This window comes from Tachyglossus aculeatus, chromosome 6 (genome assembly GCF_015852505.1).
Source record: "Tachyglossus aculeatus isolate mTacAcu1 chromosome 6, mTacAcu1.pri, whole genome shotgun sequence".
Classification (NCBI taxonomy): domain Eukaryota; kingdom Metazoa; phylum Chordata; class Mammalia; order Monotremata; family Tachyglossidae; genus Tachyglossus; species Tachyglossus aculeatus.
Window position 1 is genome coordinate 21,911,584 of NC_052071.1, and position 24,337 is coordinate 21,935,920.

Sequence of the window (24,337 nt, forward strand, 5' to 3'; positions counted from 1 at the left end):
TGTCAAGTTTTATTCAAACTATCTCAGCTCTTTCATGGTGAAGGCTTTGCTGGCTATTCAGGGGGATAAGTACAAACTCTCACTCCAAGACTTTTCCATACCCAAAGATTTTCTAACAGAATCACAAAGATTATTTGGAAGTGATTGCATTCTTGCTGCAGAGTTGTTTGTGAAATTTCTCTTTATTATGTAATAAATGTGTCAGTGGTGAAGCCCAGTTATAAAATGAACTCAGTTTTTGGGTTGCCTCTCTATATATCATAGAAGTATATAAAACAATTGTGCTAAGCACTATACTAAGCACTGCTGGGATAGATACAAGATAATCAGATCAGACATAACCCATGTCCCACATGGAGACCTCAGTTTAAGAGGGAGGGATGGGTATTGAACCCCCACTGTACAGATGAGGAAACTGAGGCACAGAAAAGTTAAGTGCTGGGCCCAAGGTTATAGCAGGCAAGTGCCGAGCAGGATCAGAACCCAGGTCCTCTGTCTCCCAGGCCTTTGCTCTTCCCCCGTGGCCAAACTGCTTTATCTAAAATCGTTCATTTATAAGCCTCATAATGCTTGTTAGTGTGACTGTAACTTAGCCATCTGGAGCAAAAACTAGAAAAGCTGGAATTTTAAAAGTAGAAATGGACCTGAAAGCTAACATTGGAACTTAAAACTTTTTGTATTGATTTCATATAAACCACCAAATTGGCACCCCACCTTAAGGATACGTTTTACCTTTGGTTATCAAATCATGTTATTTGTAACTTTATTTGGAGGCTGAGCTGTTTCCATTTATTTTTTGGATTTCTCTACTTTTTTCAATGACTTTAGCCGCTCATTAAGTGCCCGCTTAGGTTATAAACTTCCCACTGTTTGTTGCGTACATTCCTGATCTTTTCCAACGGTAGGATTTCCCCTGCTTTGTGACTACATTATACCCTGTCAAGTATTTTATCCCCCTGTATTGCTGTCTTTCAGCATTCTCTTCCAGTTTGGGATTTAAGTGGTGTAAATACATTTTTTATTTTTCTAGGTTATTCTATTGGGTTTCCTGACTCTTCAGTCATTTCTGTAGCTGAGAAGGGTTTTGGTTGGGTTTTTTTGAGACTTTTTTTGTTGTTGGTTTTGTTGTTGTTGTTGTTTATGTGGTTGTCCTCTCCAGGTGATATTTTCTTGCATAGAGCAAGGAAATGGTTTTCCAAATCATTTTTGCCAATAATTGGTACTTTGTTGGCCTGGGTACTGCCTGATTTAAAGTCTATATAAAGTCTTCTCCCATTGATTTTCTATTAGGGGCTTAAATGATTAGATTTTAATAAGTAAAAGTGCTATATAAAACTCATTGGCTTGACATTGTGCAGTGTGTTATGCTGAAGAGTTCAGAGTGCCCAATTAATTCTCAGGGAGTATTTTTTCTCAAATGGCAGACCTTGTCCAACTTATAATGTCCTAGAAGTCACAACGATAATGATTGTGTGTGGATGGGAAGGAAACTGCTTTTCCCACTAAGATCACAGATAAAATGATCAAAATAAAGTCAATGGGATTAGCAAATAATAGACATTTTGAAAAATATGAAACTGAAAATTGGATTTAAAAAATGATGAAATAAAAGCACTTCAAAACTTTTAATATAACATAGTGTTATATTTTCTATTTAAATAATTACTATGTTGAGATTCCCTTTTGGTAAAAACTGGTAGGAAATCCCTGGAGCAGGCCAAGAAGGGAACTAGTCAGAAACTTAATTTCTAAATGTTTTAAATGTTCTAATTATGGCTTCATTCTTTTTTTTCCATGTGAATAAAACTTGGCACTCAAGGTACAATCATTAATCTCTTAACAAATTCCACTTGATTTATTTTTAATCAATGTCAAGCAGATGGTCCCAGATTTTGATAAAAATCAGCTTGTGAAATGCCTAATTTCTGTTTTTCAATTTTTCAGAGTCTACATTTTGAGCTGCCTATGCTGTTGTCCTACAAGCATATTGATAATGGTTACATCTAAGAAATGAAGCTTGAAGAAGCTGCTATAAAAAGTTATCATCTCAGGATACTTGAAATGCAACAACTTTAAACAATGCTCGTTACTAGTTCTGTGGGGCAAGATAAATGCCCACTAAACTACCAAATCACCTTCCTTACATGACACTGACATCGTAAGCAGTCTTGCCCGCAAATTCATCAAAGCTGAAGCGCCGGTCGAAACAAGTATGATTGTTGTCTATGTTCATATGCCAAAATGGGTGCTTTAAAAATATATATATAATCTAATGAGTTGCCAGACTCTGAATTTAAACTCAGAAGTGTAGATTCATGCATTGAGACAGTTAGATTTTCTGGACGTGACTTTTTATCTGGCTAAAAAAATCTGGATTTCCAGAGAATTAGTTAATTGTTTTAAGTTTTCAAATTCATCTAAAGAAATACTTGAAAATATGGGAGTCGTTTTTCCATTGTAAAATGTGCCAATGGCGAAACTTCCGTGTATCGAGTGAAACAGTTTAATAGGCTCTTCACTTCCATGTGATTGTGTGCTGGTATTAAAAAAAACAAAAACACCTAGATTTAGAAATTTTAGTGCATTTCAAATAGCAAGAAGGTTTGGTTTTTTATGGGATTTGTTAAGCGCTCACTATGTATTAAGAACTATTCTAAGCGCTGTGGTAGATACAGATTAATCAGACTGGATATAATCCTTAGCCCAATGGGGTTCTCAGTCCAAGTAGTAGGGAGAACAGGAATTGAGTCCCCATTTTGCAAATGGGGAACATAAAACACAGAGAGATTAAGTGATTTGCCCAAGGTCACACAGCTGGCAAGTGACACAGCTGGGATTAGAAACCAGATCCTCTGGCTCCCAGGCCTGTGCTTTAACCATTAGGCCACATTGCTTCCCTAAAAGAGTTGCCGGGCATTTTGTGGGGAAGCATGGAAAAAATGAATTTCCTAACACATTTTGCTCTTGAGGTTACTTTGGACATATTAGTGTGAGTGGAAAATAATACACCAAATCCGGTTACGAAAATTTTTTAAATTTGTTCAAAATTAAACATAACTGTCATGTCATTTTTACCAGTGACATGCGGTCTGGTGGGCAGAATGTATTGGTTCAAAAATGAAAAACCCTAGAACTTAAATCTTTAGCATTTGAGTTGAAAGGAAGGCAAAAAACGAAAAAAATAAAAGATGCCTATGGAAATTTTACTGTGTTTCGCGTGGACGTGGGAGTGGATGTTGATGGCGGATCTCCCACGATGTTACCTCTGCCACCAGGTAGGCCAAGGTCAGAGGTTGAGTGACCAAGAATGCTCTCTTCGTTCATTAACTTGGCTCATGTCAGGTGTTTACAGAAGCATCCTCCTATGGTAAAATGCTTGCCTGCAGGCTACAGTTCCTGAAAAGAGTTAATAGACATTGTATAGATGAGAAGTGTAGTTGCTGTTTGTTTAAAAATATATATATATATATTTTTTGATATGGGTTAGTACATTTGTTTTTGAAGTCCTTTGAAAATTCCTCATGTTTGTGTTCATTTGTTTTATTATGTTGACAAGCCAGCCGTGGTGTTATCGCATACTTTGGAATAGTACACAGCTGCCAATGTTATTATTGGATATATTGTATCTTAGGAAAAATATCAGATACAGTGCCTAGCAAGACATTTAATGTGGCCCATATAACACATGTTTACTTTCTACATGCACATTTTCGAGTGCAGTTTTCATTAATCATTCCAGTTTATGTTGATAATTTTCCATTATTCCAGATGGCGTCATCTTTGTTTGTATTCCAGTTCTAAAAAATTGTGCACAGTTTTTGTAGGTGTAAGAATTGTACACAGTTGTTTCACAGTCACTACCTAAAGATTTTGCCAACTACAGATTATTTTTGAAGTTCATCTGAAGAAAATGAAACCCCCGCCCCTCCTTTCCTCTCTCCATCTAAAGGACTCAGGCAGTCCAAAGAACATTATAGATTGTAAGCTTGTTGTGGACAGGGAATGTGTCCACCAACTCTCCTGCATTGTACTCTCTCAGGCACTTAGTACAGTGCTCTGCACATTAGTACGAGCTCAGTAAATACCATTGACTGATTATGTGTTCCTTAGGAATTATAGGTTTATTAATACAGAGTGACCTAGGGGCCAGGCTTGTCCTAATTAGTGCCGAAGCGCAGGCAAAGGCCAGGGTGCAGAAATGTTATCAGTCTACCGGAAAATACCAAATCTCAACCTTTCTCCAAAGCGAAGGGCCAACGTGGCGTTTCTGCTTCGGGGATAAGTGAAAGACAAGATAGAAGCCATACCCCTCCTCCCCCCAGCCACACATGACACAGCGCACAACTGAGAATGGCAATAATGTGCAACAATAAAACTGTGATGCTGTTGTATACGTCATTTACAGGTACATAATTCATTTAAAGTGAGCGTTTCATTAATGAACTTTTACGAGTCCAGCACGGGGTAGCGGATGGACACTTGAAGAAGGCCATCAGGCGTTTCTGCCAATAGCTCTTGGAAGGCTAACCACTCTTGTCTGAGACTTTGAAAGAAATGGGACTATCTACAAAGTTTGAAGAATTTTAAACTATTTGAAAGAAAATAGCCTCATTTTTGTTTTCAGAACCGTTCTTCATTGTATGAGGATATTCTACACGGAATTTAAAAATCGAATACGAACCGTCTACACACCAGCGAAAAAGCATAACTAATCTTAACATTGCAAGATTCATCAAGATTCTTTGCTCTGGAATTTTTTAATAACATGCAGTATGTAAAGACATGCAAATTTTATGCAAGGGAAGATGGAAACATTTTCAGCTTGCACCAGTGGGACTGCAATAATACATTTTTCACTTAAGTAATTTTATACACATATGTTGTTGCTTTATATAACAAACTGAATGTGAATGCCACCTTTTATGAATGCAACCTGCCTTTTTCATTACAGGAACTTTTTGTTTGAAGTAATCAATAAAATTTGGTATGATCTCATTCACACTTTGACTTCATCTTTTTGAAACGTCTTCACCTGGAAGCATATGCTGATGCCAACCATTTGGATGAAGAGGACTGAACCTACCTCTTCCTTCAGGGCAGTATTTCAGATGCATGTCAGTTTGTTATATTGTACTCTCCCAAGCGTTTAATACAGTGCTCTGCACACAGTAAGCGCTCAAATACGATTGAATGAGTGAATGAACGTCTGGTGGTTGGATCACATTATACAACTTCTTCACTGACGTTAGAAAGTCCACTGCAAATGTAACACTGCCCTAGTTGCTTGTGAAAAGTGTGTGAAAGAAGTAATAGATGTACTCTATTGAGAAGCAGCGTGGCTCAGTGGAAAGAGCCCGGGCTTTGGAGTCAGAGGTTGTGGGTTCAAATCCCGGCTCCGCCAACTGTCAGCTGTGTGACTTTGGGCAAGTCACTTAACTCCTCTGTGCCTCAGTTACCTCATCTGTAAAATGGGGATGAAGACTGTGAGCCCCCCGTGGGACAACCTGATCACCTTGTATCCTCCCCAGTGCTTAGAACAGTGCTTTGCACATAGTAAGCGCTTAATAAATGCCATTATTATTATTATTATTATTACTCAATGCCCTCAGAGAGCAGACAGTGGGAATAAATTGATGAATACACAGTGGCTGACAAAGTGCCAGAAAAAGCATAATGAGCCCAATTGAAAATAAAAAACAAATACATTTCAGTTGAGGTGGCTGATGGGTTAATGTGACCAGGAAGGTTGGATACCTCGTATGGATCTAGTATGGAGACATTCTGGTGAGATACCTCTGGCAGAAGAATTTACCAAAGTGCCAGTGATAACAGTTGAGGAGGAATGAGAAAGCGTTTATGCCACTTTTCTCCGGAGATTTGAAATGGGTTTGTTTTTATGGTATTTAAGCTCACTGTGGGCCACTCACGGTATTAGGCACTGGGGTGGATACAAGGAAATCAGATGAGCCCGCTGTTGGATAGGGACCGTCTCTATATGTTGACAACTTGTACTTCCCAAGCGCTTAGTACAGTGCTCTGCACACAGTAAGCACTCAATAAATACGATTGAATGAATGAATAATAAATTCATATTTACTTATTCATATTTATTACCCTATTTATTTATTTATTTTGCTTGTACATTTCTATCCTATTTATTTTATTTTGTTGGTATGTTTGGTTCTGTTCTCTGTCTCCCCCTTTTAGACTGTGAGCCCACTGTTGGGTAGGGACCGTCTCTATGTGTTGCCAATTTGTACTTCCCAAGCGCTTAGTCCAGTGCTCTGCACATAGTAAGCGCTCAATAAATACGATTGATTGATTGATTGATTAATAAATACGATTGAATGAATGAATGAGTGAATGACTTCGCCCCTTCCAGGATTCCCTCCCGGCCCCGCCCCTCTCGCAGGCCACGCCCTTCACAGGCCACGCCCCCACCGCCCCCTCAGGCCACGCCCACTTCCGGTCCCCCCCCTTTTCGGCCCCGCCCTTCTCCTCCCTCCGACCCCTCCCCTTCCCAGGCCCCGCCCCTCAATCAATCAATCAAAAAATCGTATTGATTGAGCGCTTACGGTGTGCAGAGCCGTGTACTAAGCGCTTGGAAAGTACAAGTTGGCAACTCACAGAGTCAGCCCCTACCCAACAGTGGGCTCACGGTCTAAAAGGGGGAGACAGAGAACAAAATCAAACATACTAACAAAATAAAATAAATAGAATAGATATGCACAAGTAAAATAATAAATAAATAAATAAAGTAATAAATATGTACGAGCATAGGCCCCGCCCCTCCCCTCTCCTCCTCCTCCAGGAGGCCTTCCCAGACTGAGGCCCCTCCTTCCTCTCCCCCTCCTCCCCATCCCCCCACGCCTTACCTCCTTCCCCTCCCCACAGCCCCTGTATATATGCATATATGTTTCTACGGATTTATTACTCTATTTATTTAATTTGTACATATTCATTCTATTGATTTTGTTAGCATGTTTTGTTTTGTTGTCTGTCTCCCCCTTCTAGACTGTGAGCCCGCTGTTGGGTCGGGACCGTCCCTAGATGTTTCCGACTTGGACTTCCCAAGCGCTTAGTCCAGTGCTCCGCACACAGTAAGCACTCAATGAATACGATTGAATGAATGAATGAATCCGGCCCGGCCCCGCCCCTCCCCTCCTTCCGGCCACACTCTTCTTTCTCCCCCCTCCGGCCCCCGCCTCTGCCCCTCCTCGGGCCCCGCCCCTCCCCTCCTTCCAGCCACTCTCTTCTCCTCCTCCCTCCGGCCCCGCCCCCTCACCGCCCCCTCTGCTCCCTCAGGCCCCGCCCCCTCCCTCCCTCAGGCCCCGCCCCTCTCCTCCCTCCGGCCCCCGCCCCCTCATGTCCCTCCGGCCCCAGGCCCCGCCCCTCCCCTCCTTCCGGCCCCGCCCCCTCTCTCCCCCGGGCCCCGCCCCTCCCCTCCTTCCGGCCACGCTCTTCTTCTCCCTCCGGCCCCGCCCCTCCCCTCCCTCCGGACCCGCCCCCTCTCCTCCTTCCGACCCCGCCCCCTCCCTCCCTCAGGCCCCGCCCCTGTCCTCCTTCCGGCCCCGCCCCTTCTCCTCCCTCGGGCCCCGCCCCCTCACCTCCCCCTCTCTCCCTCAGGCCCCGCCCCTATCCTCCTTCTGGCCACTCTTCTCCTCCTCCCTCCGGCCCCGCCCCTTCCCCTCCCCCTCCCCTCCCTCCGGCCCCGCCCCCTCTCCTCCCTCCGGCCCCGCCCCTATCCTCCTTCTGGCCCCGCCCATCTCCTTTCGGCCACTCTCTTCTCCCTCCGGCCCCGCCCCTTCCCCGCCCCCTCTCCTCCCTCGGGCCCCACCCCTCCCCTCCTTCCGGCCAGGCTCTTCTCCTCCCTCCGGCCCCGCCCCCTCACCGCCCCCTCTCCTCCCTCCGGCCCCGCCCCTCTCCTCCTTCCGGCCCCTCTCTTCTCCTCCCTCCAGCCCCGCCCCTTCCCCGCCCCCTCACCTCCCTCCGGCCCCTCCCCCATCTTCCGGTCCCGCCCCCTCTCTGTTCCTCAGACCCCGCCCCTCTCCTCCTTCCGGCCCCGCCTCTTCCCCGCCCCTCCCTCCGGCCCCGCCCCTCCCCGCTCCCGCCCCTCCCCTCCTTCCGGCCACGCTCTTCCCCTCCCTCAGGCCCGCCCCCTCACCGCCCCCTCTTTTCCCTCCGGCCCCGCCCCCTCTCACCCTCAGGCCCCGCCCCCTCTCCCTCAGGCCCCGCCCCTCCCCTCCTTCCGGCCACGCTCTTCTCCTCCTCCCTCCGGCCCCGCCCCCTCACCGCCCCCTCCCCTCCCTCAGGCCCCGCCCCCTCTCCTCCCTCAGGCCCCGCCCCCTCTCTCCCTCCGGCCCCGCCCCTCCCGGTGTTGTCGTCGTCGTCGTCGTCGGTGTGGTGGGTGTTGTCGGTCGGTCGGTCGGGGTGGGCGGCCACAGCCTCCTCCTCAGCCGCCTCCTCAGCCGCCTCCTGAGCAGGCTCCCCCTCAGACTCCCCCTCAGCGCGCCGCGGGAGCTGCCCTCCGCCCGGAGCGCCGGCGGGCGTCGGGCCCGGCCGTCGGCCGCTTCCCGCAAGTAAGAGCCGCCACGGACCCCGAGCCCCCAGGCCTGGGCCCGGGGCGGCCGGAGAAGGGAAGCCCCTCGGTGGCCAACCCCGCCCCTACGCCTCCTTCTCGCCCGGCCACCCAACCGCCAAGTTAGCCCTCGTCCTCCCTCCAATCACCAATCGTATTGATTGAGCACCGTACTAAGCGCCGAACAATGGCATTTATTAAGCGCTTACTATGTGCAGAGCACCGTTCTGAGCGCTGGGGAGGTTACAAGGTGATCGGCTTGTCCCACGGGGGGGGGCTCACAATCCTATCCCCCATTTTACAGACGAGGGAACTGAGGCCCGGAGAAGTGAAGTGACTTGCCCAAAGTCACCCAGCTGACAGTTGGTAGAGGCGGGATTCGAACCCATGACTTCTGACTCCAAAGCCCGGGCTCCTTCCGCCGAGCCACGCGGCTTCAAATCCCTCCTGAGACCTCGCCTCCTCCGGGAGGCCTTCCCACACTGAGCCCCCCCCCCCCATCTCCTTCCCCTCCCCACACCACCTGTATATATGTTTGTACGTATTACTCTATTTTATTTGTACATATTTATTTTTTCTTAATATCATCATCAATCGTATTTATTGAGCGCTTACTATGTGCAGAGCACTGTACTAAGCGCTTGGGAAGGACAAATTGGCAACATCTAGAGACAGCCCCTACCCAACAGCGGGCTCACAGTCTAGAAGGGGGAGACAGAGAACAAAACCAAAGATACTAACAAAATAAAATAAATAGAATAGATAGGTACAAATAAAATAAATAAATAAATAGAGTGATAAATATGTTCTGTCTTGTCGTCTGTCTCCCCCTTAAGGACTGTGAGCCCGCTGTTGGGTAGGGACCGTCTCTAGATGTTGCCAACTTGTCTTTCCCAAGCGCTTAGTCCAGTGCCCTGCACACAGTAAGCGCTCAATAAATACGATTGAATGAATGAATGAAAGCCTTGTCTGACGAGTGCCGTTGTTGGGTAGGGACCGCCTCTCTATGTTGCCAGCTTGTACTTCCCAAGCGCTTAGTACAGTGCTCTGCACACAGTAAGCGCTCAATAAATACGATTGAATGAACGAATGAGTGACCTTGGGCAAGGCGCTTCCCTTCTCTGGGCCTCAGTTCCCTCGGCTGGAAAATGGGGATGAAGACTGGGAGCCCCACGTGGGACAACCTGATCACCTTGTATCCGCCCCAGCGCTTAGGACGGGGCTGGCCGCACATAGTGAGCACTTAGAGAAGCAGCGTGGCTCAGTGGAAAGAGCCCGGGCTTCGGAGCCAGAGGTCGTGGGTTCTAATGCCGCCTCCGCCCCTTGTCAGCAGTGTGACCCTGGGCAAGTCACTTCACTTCTCTGGGCCCCAGTGACCTCATCTGGAAAATGGGGATGAAGACTGTGAGCCCCACGTGGGACAACCTGATCACCTTGTATCTTTCCTAGCGCTTAGAACAGTGCTTGGCACGTAGTAAGCACTTAAATAACAACATTATTATTATTAACAAATACCATCATCATTATTATTCATCCTCCAGGCTAGTCCTACCTCCGAGAGAACTAACTCCCCAAACCCTGGGGTAGGAGAAGTGGATTGGCTATCTCTGCTGCACCCCTTTTTTCAGCTTCTCTTCCCTCCCCGCGGTGCCAGACGTAATGGGCCCTGGAACCACAGAGAAGTAGCTTGGCCTATAATAATAATAATAATAATAATGGCATTTATTAAGTGCTTAGTATGTGCAAAGCACTGTTCTAAGAGCTGGGGAATTTACAGGGTGATCAGGTTGTCCCACGTGGGGCTCACAGTCTTAATCCCCATTTTACAGAGGAGGTCACTGAGGCCCAGAGAAGTGAAGTGACTTGCCCAAAATCACACAGCTGACCAGTGGCAGAGCCGAGATTTGAACCAATGACCTCTGACTTCAAAGCCCGGGCTCTTTCCAGTGAGCCACGCTGCTTCCCTACTTCCCAAGCGCTTAGTACAGTGCTCTGCACACAGTAAGCACTCAATAAATACGATTGATTGATTGATTGATAAATACGACGACCTAGTGGCAAGAACCCGGGCTTGGGAGGCAAAAGACGTGGGCTCTAATCCCAGCTCCGCCACTTGTCTGCAGGGAGACCTTGGGCCAGTCACTTCGCTTCTCTGGGCCTCAGTTACCCACTCTTTAAAATGGGGATGAAGACCGTGAGCCCCATGTGGGACAGGGACTGGGCTCAACCTGTGTTCTAATCCCGGCTCCGCCACTTGTCAGCTATGTGACTTTGGGCAAATCACTTCACTTCTCTGTGCCTCAGTTCCCTCGGCTGGAAAATGGGGATGAAGACTGGGAGCCCCACGTGGGACAACCTGATCACCTTGTATCCGCCCCAGCGCTTAAGACGGGGCTGGACACACATAATGAGTGCTTAACAAATACCATCATTATTATTACCCCAGCACTTAGAACAGTACTTGGCACATATTAAGCGCTTAACAAATACCATCATCATTATTACTTTGGCGCTTAGAACAGTGCTCAGCACATAGTATGCGCTTAACAAATGCCATTTTTTATTATTATTAGATAATACCTCGTTTCCCCCGGAACAGATTCAGCAGAGCCGGGACCGAGAGAAGTAGGGGCCTGTAGCCCCCAGATCTTGGGGGGTGACCATAAGTGGGGCAAGAGAGAGAATTAAATTAGGGGGTTTAAAAAATAATTGGGAGGGCACATCTGTTGCCTTTCCAGGATCCTTACTGAAGCCCAGTGAATACTAATAAGAATAATTGTGGTATTTGTTAAGTGCTTATGTGCCAAGCACTGGGGTAGGTACAAGCAAATCAGGTTGGACATAATTATGGTACTTGTTGAGCACTTACTATGTGCCAAGCTCTGTTCTAAGCTCTGGCGTAGATACAAGGTAGTCAGGTTGGACACAGTCCCTGTCCCACATGGGGCTCATAGTCTTAATCCCCATTTTACAGATGAAGTAACTGAATTTACAAGATCTCACAGCAGGTTTGGGGTGGAGTGGGATTAGAACCCATGACCCTCTGGTTCCCAGGCATGTGCTCTATCCACTAAGCCACACTGCTTCTCCAGATAGCTTTCTTCCCCCTGCCCCAACTTGGAAAGATGATAATAGTAAAAGTAATGATGGTATTGTTAACCATTTACTATGTGCCTTCCAGGAGGCCTTCCCAGACTGAGCCCCCTCCTACCTCCTTCCCCTCCCCACAGCATCTGTATATATGTTTGTACAGAATTATTACTCTATTTTACTTGACATATCTACATATTCTATTTATATTTATTTAGGACACTATTGACACATAAGCGCTTAACGAACTGTTTCAAAGCTGTAAAATGCCAAAAGTTCTTGCACCTGCCCTCCAGTAGTCAGTAGACAGGAACTCAGGGGCAGCAGGCCCTAAAATAGTTCTTAATAATTGGGGATTGCTTTCCAAACTGCCTGTTTTTTCTGCTGCACAACTCCCAGAGACTGTTTTCTGGAATGTGTTTCATTTGAGTACTTGAGGGAGTTTAGCCCACATGTTTATGCAGGTCACCCGAATGAGTTGTTATTATCTGTATTGAATAAAGGAGGGTTTGCCGCGATTCACTGAAGCCCAGGAAGGCTAAGGATGTGCCAGTGTTTGTGAAGGCAATGTGGAGGAAGGAAGGAATGGTGGAGGAGGGGTAACAATGGGCATCACTAAAGTCCAACTAATCGGGCCCAGACGGGAGGTGTCAGGCCAGGGTGATGCCAATGCCCACCTGTCATGATTTTGCAAACTCAAGAGAGTAAAGGGTTTCCTTGAGTCAGATGGTGGGTGCTGAAGGGAGGAAGATGATTTCTCCGAGTCCAAGCTCCACGGATGTTTTGAAAGGAAAATGCAAGTTAATTTTTAAGCATCCCTCCTTGGATTTCTCCGTTTTCCCTTCCTCCCTCACCCCACGACCCACACACCGTCCTAAAAGGCTATTTTTTCTCCTTCTGCTGTCTTAGTTCCGTTTGGAAACATAAAAGACCCCTCGCTGTCATTAATTCAGGTGAGAAGCTGCTGAGATTTCTTGCCAGTTCATTACTGGACTGGACTGGAACTTAGTACAAGCGCTTAGTACAGTGCTCTGCACACAGTAAGCGCTCAATAAATGCGATTGATGACTGATGATGATGGAACTAAATTCTAGGAAGAGGGAAAATGAGAGGACTGGGAAAGTACGGAGGTCATAAAGCTGCAGACAGGCAAATCGCGTCTTAGAATATATTTAGCAAGTGGTAATGCACACCTAGAAGCAAATGGAGGAAAATCCATTCCTTAGTGGAGATTTGAGAGCAAAGGAATCTTTAAGGGAAGGAATTTTTGATGGGAAAGGTATGCTCTGGCCAGAGGAGTCTATGATAAATAGTCTTAGTGAGGGAAATGCTATTTGAATTGAGAACATCAAGAAAACACTTAATATCTTTGTGATTATACTGCTGAATTCCAAGCTGCTGGGAACAGAGATGACTGCTGGTACTTCTCCCTCCTCTGCCCCCCACAAAATCCCAGCATCTTGGGTCCTGTAATTCCAGGCCTTTTTTTAGCAAATTTGTTGAGAGTACTATGGGAAGCACAATAGCCAGCTGTTGGAGGGTTATAAAGTGATACATTTTGAACCCATACATAGTAAAGTACACTCTGGGCAAGCCCTCTCATGCAAAGCCACTTTTTAATTGATATAATTCAGGGATCTAGATTATTTCAGAGTATTTTGAACCACTTGTGTCTGGCAAACCTGTTTGTTTTCCTTTTTTTTTTTTAAATCACGATTCTCTTCCGCTCCAGCTGACCGCACTTACATGTAGGGTGCAGAAGAAAAGGAACTTTTTTTTAGAAAAAATTTTGTTAACTTGCCATTATTCTGACTACCAGTCAGTTTATCCTCTAATGTGAGCCCTTTGTTGTGTAGGGACCGTCTCTATATGTTGCCAACTTGTACTTCCCAAGGGCTCTGCACACAGTAAGCGCTCAATAAATATGATTGAATGAATGAATAAGACATGGTGTATCATTAGTCTTTATGTGCTAAAAACCAACTTTTTTCCTTCTTTTACTTCCTCATAGTTTACCCAGTGTCCATTACATGTGGAGAACTGTTTTTTGAGCATTATTGCCAGAGGAAGCGGAATCCCCAGTCTCGAGGAGTTTCACTCTGATGGGAGAGACAGGAGCAAAACAGGAATTTCCACCCCATAGTTGTCAACAACCTTAAACAGTCAAATTCAGGAAACAGTTGATAAATATGCTGACAGTACATGAGTAATAATGACAGTAAGACATTTATTAAGGACTTATTATTTGATAAGCCTTAGGATATAGACAAAATGGTCAGATCAGACAAAATCCCTCGCCTGCATTGGGCTCACGGTCTACCTTATGCATTTTACAGCTGAAGAAACTGAGGGGAGACCTGTGGTGAATGTCATTTCAGGAAGGTGATCCAGGGAGCAGGGTGGGGTATGGGCTGAAAGGGAGGACCAACAAAAACGCCAGTAGAACAATCCAGTCGAGTGCTAGAATTAGGCAGGAGATAATAATTAGGCGCTCAATAAATGCGATTGGATGAATGATGACTTGTATGAGTGGAGAAGAAGGGGTAGAACCATGACATTTTGAGGTAATGTGGTTGACCTTTTTGGTGAAGCAAGGATCAGGACTGCAGAACTCAGAAGTGGGAGACCCAGGCGCAGGTATTTCCTTAGGAGAGATGTCTATCATCCTCATCGATGGTATTTATTGAGCGCTTAATATGTGCAGAGCACTGTACAGAATGCTTGGGGAGAGTACAATACTCCAGACTTGGCAGACATGTTCCCTGCCCACAACGAGCCATCAAGCTTTGTTGGTTAAAATTGGAGCCATTATTTTTATTCGTCCATGCTCTCAGGAAGTGTAAAGCAGCAGCACAGGGTTGAAGTATTTGTTAATTGCGCTGTTGTTCCGAGTAGAAGCTGATCCTACCTCCAATAAAAAGAAGCTCCTAATTTCTGGGAGAGAAGTTGAAGGGTTGCATTAGAACTGTTAGGTTAATAACAGGATCTTAGGTGGAAAATAATCTCCTAGTATTTTTTATTATTATTAATAGTCTTATTGGCTCTTTTTGTGGAATAATTAAACTGGTATTTTCTGGAAGTAAACTTGGTACTTTGAAACAGTTGTTGATTCTGCTAAGAGTGAATCTGTTCTTGGAGAGAAGTTCATTCATTCATTCAAGCGTATTTATTGAGTGCTTACTGTGTGCAGAGCACTGTACTAAGCGCTTGGGAAGTACAAGTTGGCAACATATAGAGACGGTCCCTACCCAACAATGGGCTCACAGTCTAGAAGGGAGAGACAGACAACAAAACAAAATGTAAACAGTTGTCAAAATCATCAGAACAGAATTATAGCTATATGCACATCATTAACAAAATAAATAGAATAGCAAATATGTACAAGTAAAATAAATAGAGTAATAAATCTGTACAAATATATACAGTGCTGTGGGGAGGGGAAGGAGGTAGGGCGGGGGGATGGGGAGGAAGAGAGGAAAAAGGGGGCTCAGTCTGGGAAGGCCTCCTGGAGGAGGTGAGCTCTCAGTAGAGCTTTGAAGGGAGGAAGAGAGCTAGCTTGGCGGATGTGTGGAGGGAGGGCATTCCGGGCCAGGGGAAGGATGTGGGCAGGGGGTCGATGGCGGGACAGGCGAGAACGAGATACAGTGAGGAGGTTAGCGGCAGAGGAGCGGAGCATGCGGGCTGGGCTGTAGAAGGAGAGAAGGGAAGTGAGGTAGGAGGGGGCGAGGTGATGGAGAGCCTTGAAGCTGAGAGTGAGGAGTTTTTGCTTGATTCGTAGGTTGACAGGCAGCCACTGGAGATTTTTGAGGAAGGGAATAACATGCACAAAGCGTTTCTGTACAGAGGTAATCTGGGCAGCAGAGTGAATTATAGACTGAAGTGGGGAGACAGGAGGATGGGAGATCAGAGAGGAGGCTGATGCAGTAGTGGGATGGATGTGCTCTATGGAGTAGAGTCCTCTTCTGGACAAGGCAGAGTTTGGTCCCGATAGTAACTTGGGCCTTTTTTTTTCTCCTCCGATTCTAGGCTTGTCTTTTCATGGATGACCTGGGCCGTGTTTCCCAGTGGGGCGCTACAGTGGCCGGGAGCCTCACCGGCATAGGGGCTGCTATCGTGACTTACCCTACAGACGGTATCAAAACCCGGCTGATCGTTCAAAGCCTGCTGGAGCCCTCTTACACGGGAATTCTCCATGTGTTTTACACTATTTATCCTCAGGAAGGCTTCCTGGCACTTTACCGAGGAGTTTCCCTCACTGTTTCAGGTAAGTTGGAAGTTGCCATCTTGGACAGCAGTTGACATTCATAAGAACAAAAGCCATATGATTCCTGGGCCAGGCCAGTGACTCCTCCATTCGAGTGGTATGTCTTGCACAGTGGCAACCGAAGCTGCTCAGAGGAATAGGGTGACGGTTGTTGCCATTCTTGGCATCCATCTCATGACTAGGGATGAGTTATCAAACACCCCCAGCTTTCGGCCTGATGGTGATAATGATAATAATTATTATAGTGATGATGACCTTCATTGTGGCATTGAAGGGCATATTCTTTGTCAAGCACTGGGGTAGTTACTATATAATCAGTTTGGATACAGTCCCTGTCCCATTCGGGGCTCAGAGTGTAATCAATAAATGATATTTTCAATCAGTGGTATTTGTGGAGCACTTACTGTGTGCAGAACACTGTTCTAAGCACTTGGGAGAGTACGATATAATCGGTGGACCCGATCCCTGCCCACAGGGAGTGTACTGTCTGCAGTGGGGGACAGACATTTAAATAAATTACAGTTAAGGAAAATAGTCGAGTATACTACACATAAATTGTACACATAAGTGCTATGGGACTTCAGTTGAGTATCAGAGTACTTATGGGACACAGCTAAATACATAAGCGACATGGTGGCAGTGGGTAAGGGAAATAAGGGTTTAGTCAGGGACGTCCTTTTGGAGAAGATATTATTTTAATAAGGTTTTGAAGGTGAAGAGAGTGGTGAACTCTCGGATGTGAAGGGGGAGGGAGTTACAGGCCAGAGGGAGGATGTGGTCAAGGGGTCACTGTGGTAGCGATGAAATCTAGGTACCGAGGGTACGGTGCTGTTAGAAGAGCAAAATGTGTGGATTGGATTGTCATAGGAGGTCACTGAGGTAAGGTAGGAGGGAGTGAGCTTACTGAGTGCCTGGAAGCTGATGGCGAGGAGTTTCTTTGTGATGCGGAGGTGGATGGGCAAACACTGGAGGCTTGTGAGGAGTGGCGAGATATGGACTGAATGGTTTTTCAGAAAAATGATTTAGAGGGGGGAGGCGGGAAGCAGGGAGGTCACTACGCTATTTCCCTATTCTCACTACTTGTTATGTGTAAAAGCTTTTCTCTTTTTGGAAGGTGTCGTGGTTAGAGGAAAGTGAGAAATCCAGAATTTATAGGTAGTCACATGGAGTTGCTAATTTTAGTGAAATAAAATAATTGGCTATTTCTGATTCTCTCAAAAGTAGTGCAGCAATATGTATTAAACGCTGTTTTGCTCTGTGCTAAGCACTGGGGTAAATACAAAATTATTCGATCTGTCCTGGTCCTTATACCACATGGGGCTCACAATCTAAGTAGGAGAGAAGCACCGTGACCTAGTGGAAAGAGCATGGGCCTGAGAGAGTACTAGGGATTTAATCTTGGCTCTGCTGCTTGCCTGCTGTGTGACCTTGGACAAGTCACTGTGCATCTCTGTGCCTCAGTTTTCTCATCTGTAAAATGGGGACTCAATACCATTTTTCCCCTCCTACTTAGACTGTGAGCTTCTTGTCAGATAGGGACTGCATCCAACCTGATTATCTTGTCCCTACCCCAGCGCTTAGTAAAGTGTTAGAGTAAATGCTTAGCAAATGCTGTTACTATTATTATTATTAAAATGATCATTATTGTCTCTCCCCCTGTGAGTTGTAAGCTCACTGTGGGCAGAGATCAAGTCTGCCATCTCTGTTATACTTTCCCAAGCACTTAGTACTATGCTCTATAAACAATAAGCATTCAGTAAATACCACAGTAAATCAGTAAATGACTGATTATTACCAAGTGGGGCAAGACAGACTCAAAGAATAGTTGGGAGTGCAGTGAGGAACAAAAATAATGTACAAAGTACACAAACCAAGATAACAGTGTGACGACTGTTCCAATAAATTCATGGAGGGAAGATCCAACTCTTCTGTACTGTAGACAGATATCCTCAGGTACAACTGCTCGAGCCATCCAGTCTCCCCAAAGTAGTAGGGGCAGGGTCGGGGCTTTGGTCGCTGCGTTGGGGTCTGGCATCATCAGGGTGGCCTCCACCCTCCTGATGTTCTAATAATAATAATTATGGTGGTATTTGTTAAGCACTGTTCTAAGTGCTGGGGTAGATACAAGGTAATCAGGGTGCCCCACGTGGGGCTCACAGTCATAATCCCCATTTTACAGATAGGTAGCTGAGGCGCAGAGAAGTTAAGTGACTTGCCCAAAGTCACAGAGCTGATAAGTGGCAGAGCCGGGATTAGAACCACGACCTCTGACTCAAGCCCGGGCTCTTTCCACTAAGCCACGGTGCGGAACGTACCACTCTTGAGCAGACCTCTTCTCCCTCAGAACAAAAACTATTTGCTCACGAGCCATGATCCAGTGCCTACCACTTAACTTTCAACACAGGCTATTATAATAGCCAGCCCTATAAGTCTGCTGGCCAAATTTCCCTGGGCCACCCAGAGCCGTCTTTGGTTCCCAAACCAGTGAATGGTATCGTTTTCCCCCGTTATCTCACCGTTTTTCCGTGCCCTTGTGTTGCAGGTGCTGTACCCTTCTCCGCTGGCTCCTTTCTGGTTTCCATGAACTTGGACAAGCTGTGGAATGAGCCCCGAGATCGTTTTCCCCCTTGCAGAACTTTGCCAATGGCTGTTTCGTAGTCGTGATGGCCCGGAGTCTCTCTTTCCCCTGTGACATGGCGAAGAGGAAGATGCAGGTAAGCATCAGGTTACCGGCTGACATTTCCAAATCATCCAAGGAATTGACTTGAAGACAGATTTAGTGAGTATCTTCCAGTCCTTGGGAGAATGACTTGTGCTCCAGAGCTACTTCTTTGAGAGGCCAAGTCCCCACTGACTCAAAGGTCATTAGTGGTAATCCAAGTGACTTAGAAGTAGGTTAAACTCCTTTCAGCAGTATTGGTTCACCCTAAAGTTCATGGTCCAGTAGTCTTCTCATCTGCTCATGGAAAACTCCCTCTGACAATACAGATAACAGCATGAGACAGCTGTAACACAGAAGAGAGTTAGTGGCTCTGGGGAGAACCAGCCATAGTGTACCAAAAAAAAAAAAAAACTCCAGCCAGTATCAGTGAGGCTTTATAATTAAAACTTCCAAAGCATCTCCACCTCCTTGGTCAGTCGTATATGAATCAGTGGATCATATTTATTGAGCACTTACTGTGAGCAGAGCACTGTACTAAGCGCTGGGGAGAGAACAGTATAACAGAGTTGATAGACACACTCCCGGTCCACAACAAGCTTACAGTCTAGAGACAGCCTTAGTAGCCGTGAACGCACTTAATTCTCCTAAAATCAGGGACTTGTGTTCTTGCAACTTCCTGTGTTAAGGGAAACATTCACACTTATAATTCCTACGCCACCCACATATGCACAAGCCGTTTCTTCTGGAAACTGCAGCGTGCCGTTTCCAAAGAGGCTCATGGTGTCAGTCTGATGTTCCCCGATTTCCTAGAAGTACTCTAGCCAGTACATGGAGTGAAAACATGTATTAGGACAGAACTCAGTGAATATTGGTTTATTCCACATATTCACTTACTTTGGATGTTTGTGTTACCCTTCTGCACCTGTTTTTCCTCTTTTTCCCATCATAAATATTCAAATTGTGTCTGACACCCTCATTAGATTGAAAACTTCTTGAGGACCGGGATTGTGTCTCCTACTTTTATTCTATGCTCCCAAATGCCTAGAATAGCGCTCTGCCCGCAATACCAACCGAGGAGTCCAATAAACAAGTGATGATGAAGTTGAGGGAAGATTTAGGGTGGTAAAGGGTGGACCGTGGCCTAGAGACTGCAATGAGCACAGTAGCTTGGGGATGGCTGTGCGACTCTACCGGAGGTGTGATAATGATGATGATGGTTGTATTTAGGTGCTTATTATGTCCCAGGCGCTAGGGTGGAGACAAGCACTAAGTCCTCACCTGGGTCTTGTCTTTGGAACGAGTCGAGGTGTTCACTTAATCGTGGGTTGGGTGTCTGTGCACCCTGAAAGCTAGCAGGAAAATTGCAAATCGTCAAACCATTTGTGTTTGGGCAGGGCTTTGACGGCACTTCGGGGAACAGATGGGCCTCGTGATGTAAAAGGCCTGGGGTTCTCGTTTAAATTAATCAAGTATATGTATTGAGTGCTTACTTTGTGCAGAGCACTCTACCAAGTGCTTAGAAGAGTCCAACACAGTTGGTAGATATGATCCCTTTCCTCCAGGAGCTTACATTCGAACAGGGGAGGCAGACCCCTGTAAAATAAAATACAGGTAAAGGAAGAATGAGTCTAAGGATATGAATGTAAATGCTTACAAACATTTACTACACAGGTAGTTAATATAATACAGGTAAAGGAAGAATGAGTCTAAGGATATGAATGTAAATGCTTACAAACATTCACTACAAACTTCTCTTTGTAGTTTTTAAAAATATCCTTCAGAAGGAGCGAGGCGGTCTTTCTAGGCCTGCCGCTTGCAGAGGCGATAACGGTTAAGCCCCCAAAGTGTCAGCCTGGGTCGAAATTGGAGCTGTGTGTGAACAGGGATCCAGGAAGGGAAGGGCTCGGGGCCTCTGAAGCAGAGGAGGTGGGAGGAGTCGGGGCCTCTCCCCAGGGAAGGGTTCCAAGTGCCGGAGTCTGGGCCAACTTCCATGTGGTAGCCACGGGGACATTCAGGGTCATATGATAACGTCACACCAAAGGAGACTGATCTCCGACTGATGAACCGGAATGGCTGCGGGAAGTGAAGGTTAATATTTCTTCGTCTCAGGGCAGCCAGATACCGGAAGCCAGCCCCTGCCCTGAGCCAAGCCCAGGGGAACAGCTGCTCCTGTTTTATTTCACAATAGTCTGGGTGTGCCATCTCTGACCATCGTACCCCGCAGTGGAGCTGCGGACTGTGCCTCTCACATACATTCTGCTACAGCACATGCATGAGCACACATCCACGTTCCCCAACGAATCAATCAGTCATATTTATTGAGCGCTTATTGTGGGCTGAGCACTGTATTAGGTGCTTGGGAGAGAACAAGACCTTGGGCAAGTCACTTAACTTCTCTGTGCCTCAGTTATCTCGCCTGTAAAATGGGGATTGGCTGTGAGCCCCATGTGGGACAGGGACTGTGTCCAACCTGATTAGATTGTATCTGCCCCAGGCCTTAGAACAGTGCTTGACACATAGTAAATACTTAATACTTACTTGCCTCAATAAATATGAATGAATGAATGAATAAATAAATACCACCATTAATTATACTACAGTAGAGTCAGTAAACGTGACCCGTGCCCTCAAGGAGCTCACAGTCTAGAGAGATGCTTATTCATTCAGTTGAATGAATTGAGGACCGGGATTGTGTCTCCTACTTTTATTCTATGCTCCCAAATGCCTAGAATAGAGCTCTGCCCACAATACAAACCGAGGAGTCCAATAAACAAGTGACGATGAAGTTGAGGGAAGATTTAGGGTGGTACAGGGTGGACCGTGACCTAGAGACTGCAACGAGCACAGTAGCTTGGCTGTGCGACTCTACTGGAGGTGTGATAATGATGATGATGGTGGTATTTAGGTAACCAATTGAGCACTTACTGTGTGCAAAGCACTGTACTAAGCGCTTAAGAGGGATGGAAGCAAGGTGGAACATTCAGGATACTCCCATTCCCGTTTGAGGTATTTCAGCCAGTGGGTACTTGTTTTTTTTCTTACGGCTTCATGTGGCATGGGGTCTGAGCCGCCCCTCCCTGGTGTGGGACAATGACCAGACTTGGCCGGTGGTGCTCCCGGCCGTGGCTAATTCCCTCCTGTGCATTCTGTCCCTGCGCTTAGTGCAGTGCCCCATTGTATCCAACCTAATTAGCTTGTATCTAAGTATAAGTGTTTAACTTAGGTATTACCACTAGTCTTATTGCAAAGGCCAGGCACCTTTAAATGCTTCTGCCCCTCCCAGGTTCCGGCTTGAATCGGTTTTTACTTTGGGCTGTGCTGACCTTCTAGAGCTGGGAATGATTTTCCTGGTCGGTATATATCTTTCCTGTTTGGTGAACTTCATTTGTGGTCCTGGACCGTATTTATTCTTCCTCAGGCCACAGCCATTTAGGCACCAAATGTTCAGAGGGATCAAGAAGCCCAGTGCGATAACCAAAGCAGATAAGAGAAGCAGCTTGGCCTATTGGATAGAGCACGAGCCAGGGAGTTAGGAGGACTTAGGTGCTAATTCCACTTTTGCCACTTGTCTCCTGTGTGATCTGGGGCAAATCACTTCTCTGTGTCTGTTACCACATCTGTAAATTGGGGATTAAGACTGGGAGCCCCATGTGGGGCTTGGATTGCGTCCACCCTGATTAGCTTATATCTATCCCAGCTCTTAGTACAGTGTCTGGCACATAGTAAGTCCTTAACAAACACTATTAAAAAAACAACAACAACAACAACCGAAAAACAATTCTTTCATGATTCTGCTATGAGGGCTGTTGCTGACTGTAGCATCATTTTACCACAAGAGAGAAAGGGTTTCCAGGTTAGAGACCAGCTTTGCAGCAGACTCGTTCTTGGCGCTTGAAAAATCGGAAGATGAAACACGGCCTTGTTGATCCTGGTTAAATATGTAAATCATTCAAGCAACCAATCAATGGAATTTACTGAGCGCTTACTCTGTGTACAGCACTGTACTAAGTACTTGGGAGAGGACTGTGACAGAGACTTCCAGAGGGCCAGTTCCCAACAGCTCAGACAGCTGTGCTAAGCAGCACAGACCTACTGTGGGCCAGCAGTCTTTGGAAGATCATTTTTGCCTCAAATCTGCATAGGAGAAGCTTCACAAGCGCAGCTACCCGTCATGGTCAGTGACTGAGCATGCAGGCTAATATATACTAGATCCATGGAGCTGAATTGTAATAAAAAGTATCAGGGGTAGGCCCCCTTTCATTCTCTGGCAGGCAAGTGAGGTCATGCTAATTACATTAAGAAACAGTGAATTTGATGAGAGATTCTTTTCTAAGAATAGATGACCATTTTTTCACCCCGATGTCATAGTTATTTTGGCAGACATGAACATACCCTAGAAAACCACCATCATGTTGTCGTGCTCATGGAAACCATTTCGAACAGGACTCGTTTGGTGAAACATGCTACCCTCACCCATCCAACAGCCTTAGCTACTTCTCAGGAATTGAAATTCCTTGGGGTGTTCTCCCGGTTTGCACCCCTATCCAGTTTCTGAATTAGAGGCTTGTGAGTTGCTTTAGTGTTCAGCTGTAGCCTATATCCATACATTGAACCTGCCATGAGTTCTCAGGTATATTTCTGAATGGAAAATATTACCTCTGTTAATGTGAGCAGTGAAACTTAATAATCAATCAGGGATGTTCATTGAGAGCTTAATGTGTGCAGAGCACTGAACTAAGCGCTTGGGAGAGTGCAGTACAACAGAGCTGGTAGACACTGGTAGACACGTTCCCTGCCCACAACGAGCTTCCAGTCTAGAGGGATGGGCTTGTAGAAATTAATACCTAGGCTAGGAGACCCACACTACCACGGAAATGTATACTTTTCCCACAGGTGCACAATCAGCTCTGAGAGGAAAAGAAAGCACCTAGATCCAAGCATCAGAGTTTTCACTCATGGGCTGACACAGTAAGAAAGGGAAAAAAACAATCATCCTTGAAAGGATCCATTTTTATGGGAACATTGGATGAATAGTTTCCAGAGTGAAGGATCCTGACCTATTTAGTATATAACTGCAGTTCCAGGGAACTTGACTAGCAGCTCTGTTGTATTAAGGTCTCCCAAGCCCTTAGTCCAGTGCTCTGCACACAGTAAGCACTCAGTGAATATCACTGATTGAGTTCCTACTAGATGTTTTTCACTGCTCACTTAACAGTGGCAGGGAACTTGTCTACCAGCTCTGTTGAATTATGGTCTCCTAAGCTTTTAGGCAGTGCTCTGCACACAGTAAACACTCAGAAAATACCACTGATGTTGATAGGCGCATCCAGTATTATCACCTGTGACCAAGGCATGTTGGGCAGACTGTAGTGACATTGTTCAGGGAGCAGTTGGATTGGAGGTTCGTCAGGCTTTTCATTTCATCGTTACCTGTCTTCGCTGGTTTTGGAAATAGGAGCTGATGATCTTTTCTTCTAGCGTTTGGTCAACACCAAACCTTATGATTCTTCCTACCCTGTTGCCCAATACACTACAATCTGAATAGGTGTGTTAATAGCTTGCATTTAGGGGAAACCCTGATTATCACCTGAGGAAATAAGTAATCTCTGTGAACGTATATATTGCAAGCTCCTTGAGGGCGGGGATTGTGTCTGCCTACTCTATCGTACTCTCCCAAGCCCATAGTACAATGTTCTGCACTCAGTAAGTGCTCAGTTAATACTATGGATTGAGTCAATACTAC

General features: G+C 45.9%; 1 protein-coding gene across 5 annotated transcripts in view; it reads left to right on the plus strand.

The window, feature by feature from the left end:
• Window positions 1-4,995, plus strand: part of ATP11C (ATPase phospholipid transporting 11C) — a 138,726-nt gene extending 133,731 nt beyond the window's left edge. For 2 of the 5 annotated variants that reach the window (XM_038748576.1, XM_038748578.1), the window contains one exon: window positions 1,945-3,675. Coding sequence is in view for 1 of the 5 variants with exons in the window: in XM_038748578.1 (XP_038604506.1) it covers window positions 1,945-2,007 (63 nt within the window). In the remaining 4 variants the exon portion in view is untranslated. Of the gene's footprint in view, window positions 1-1,944; window positions 3,676-4,405 lie in introns of those variants that run through there. The other 3 variants (XR_005451626.1, XR_005451627.1, XR_005451625.1) reach the window with 3 other exon arrangements.
• Window positions 4,996-24,337: the final 19,342 nt, after the last annotated feature.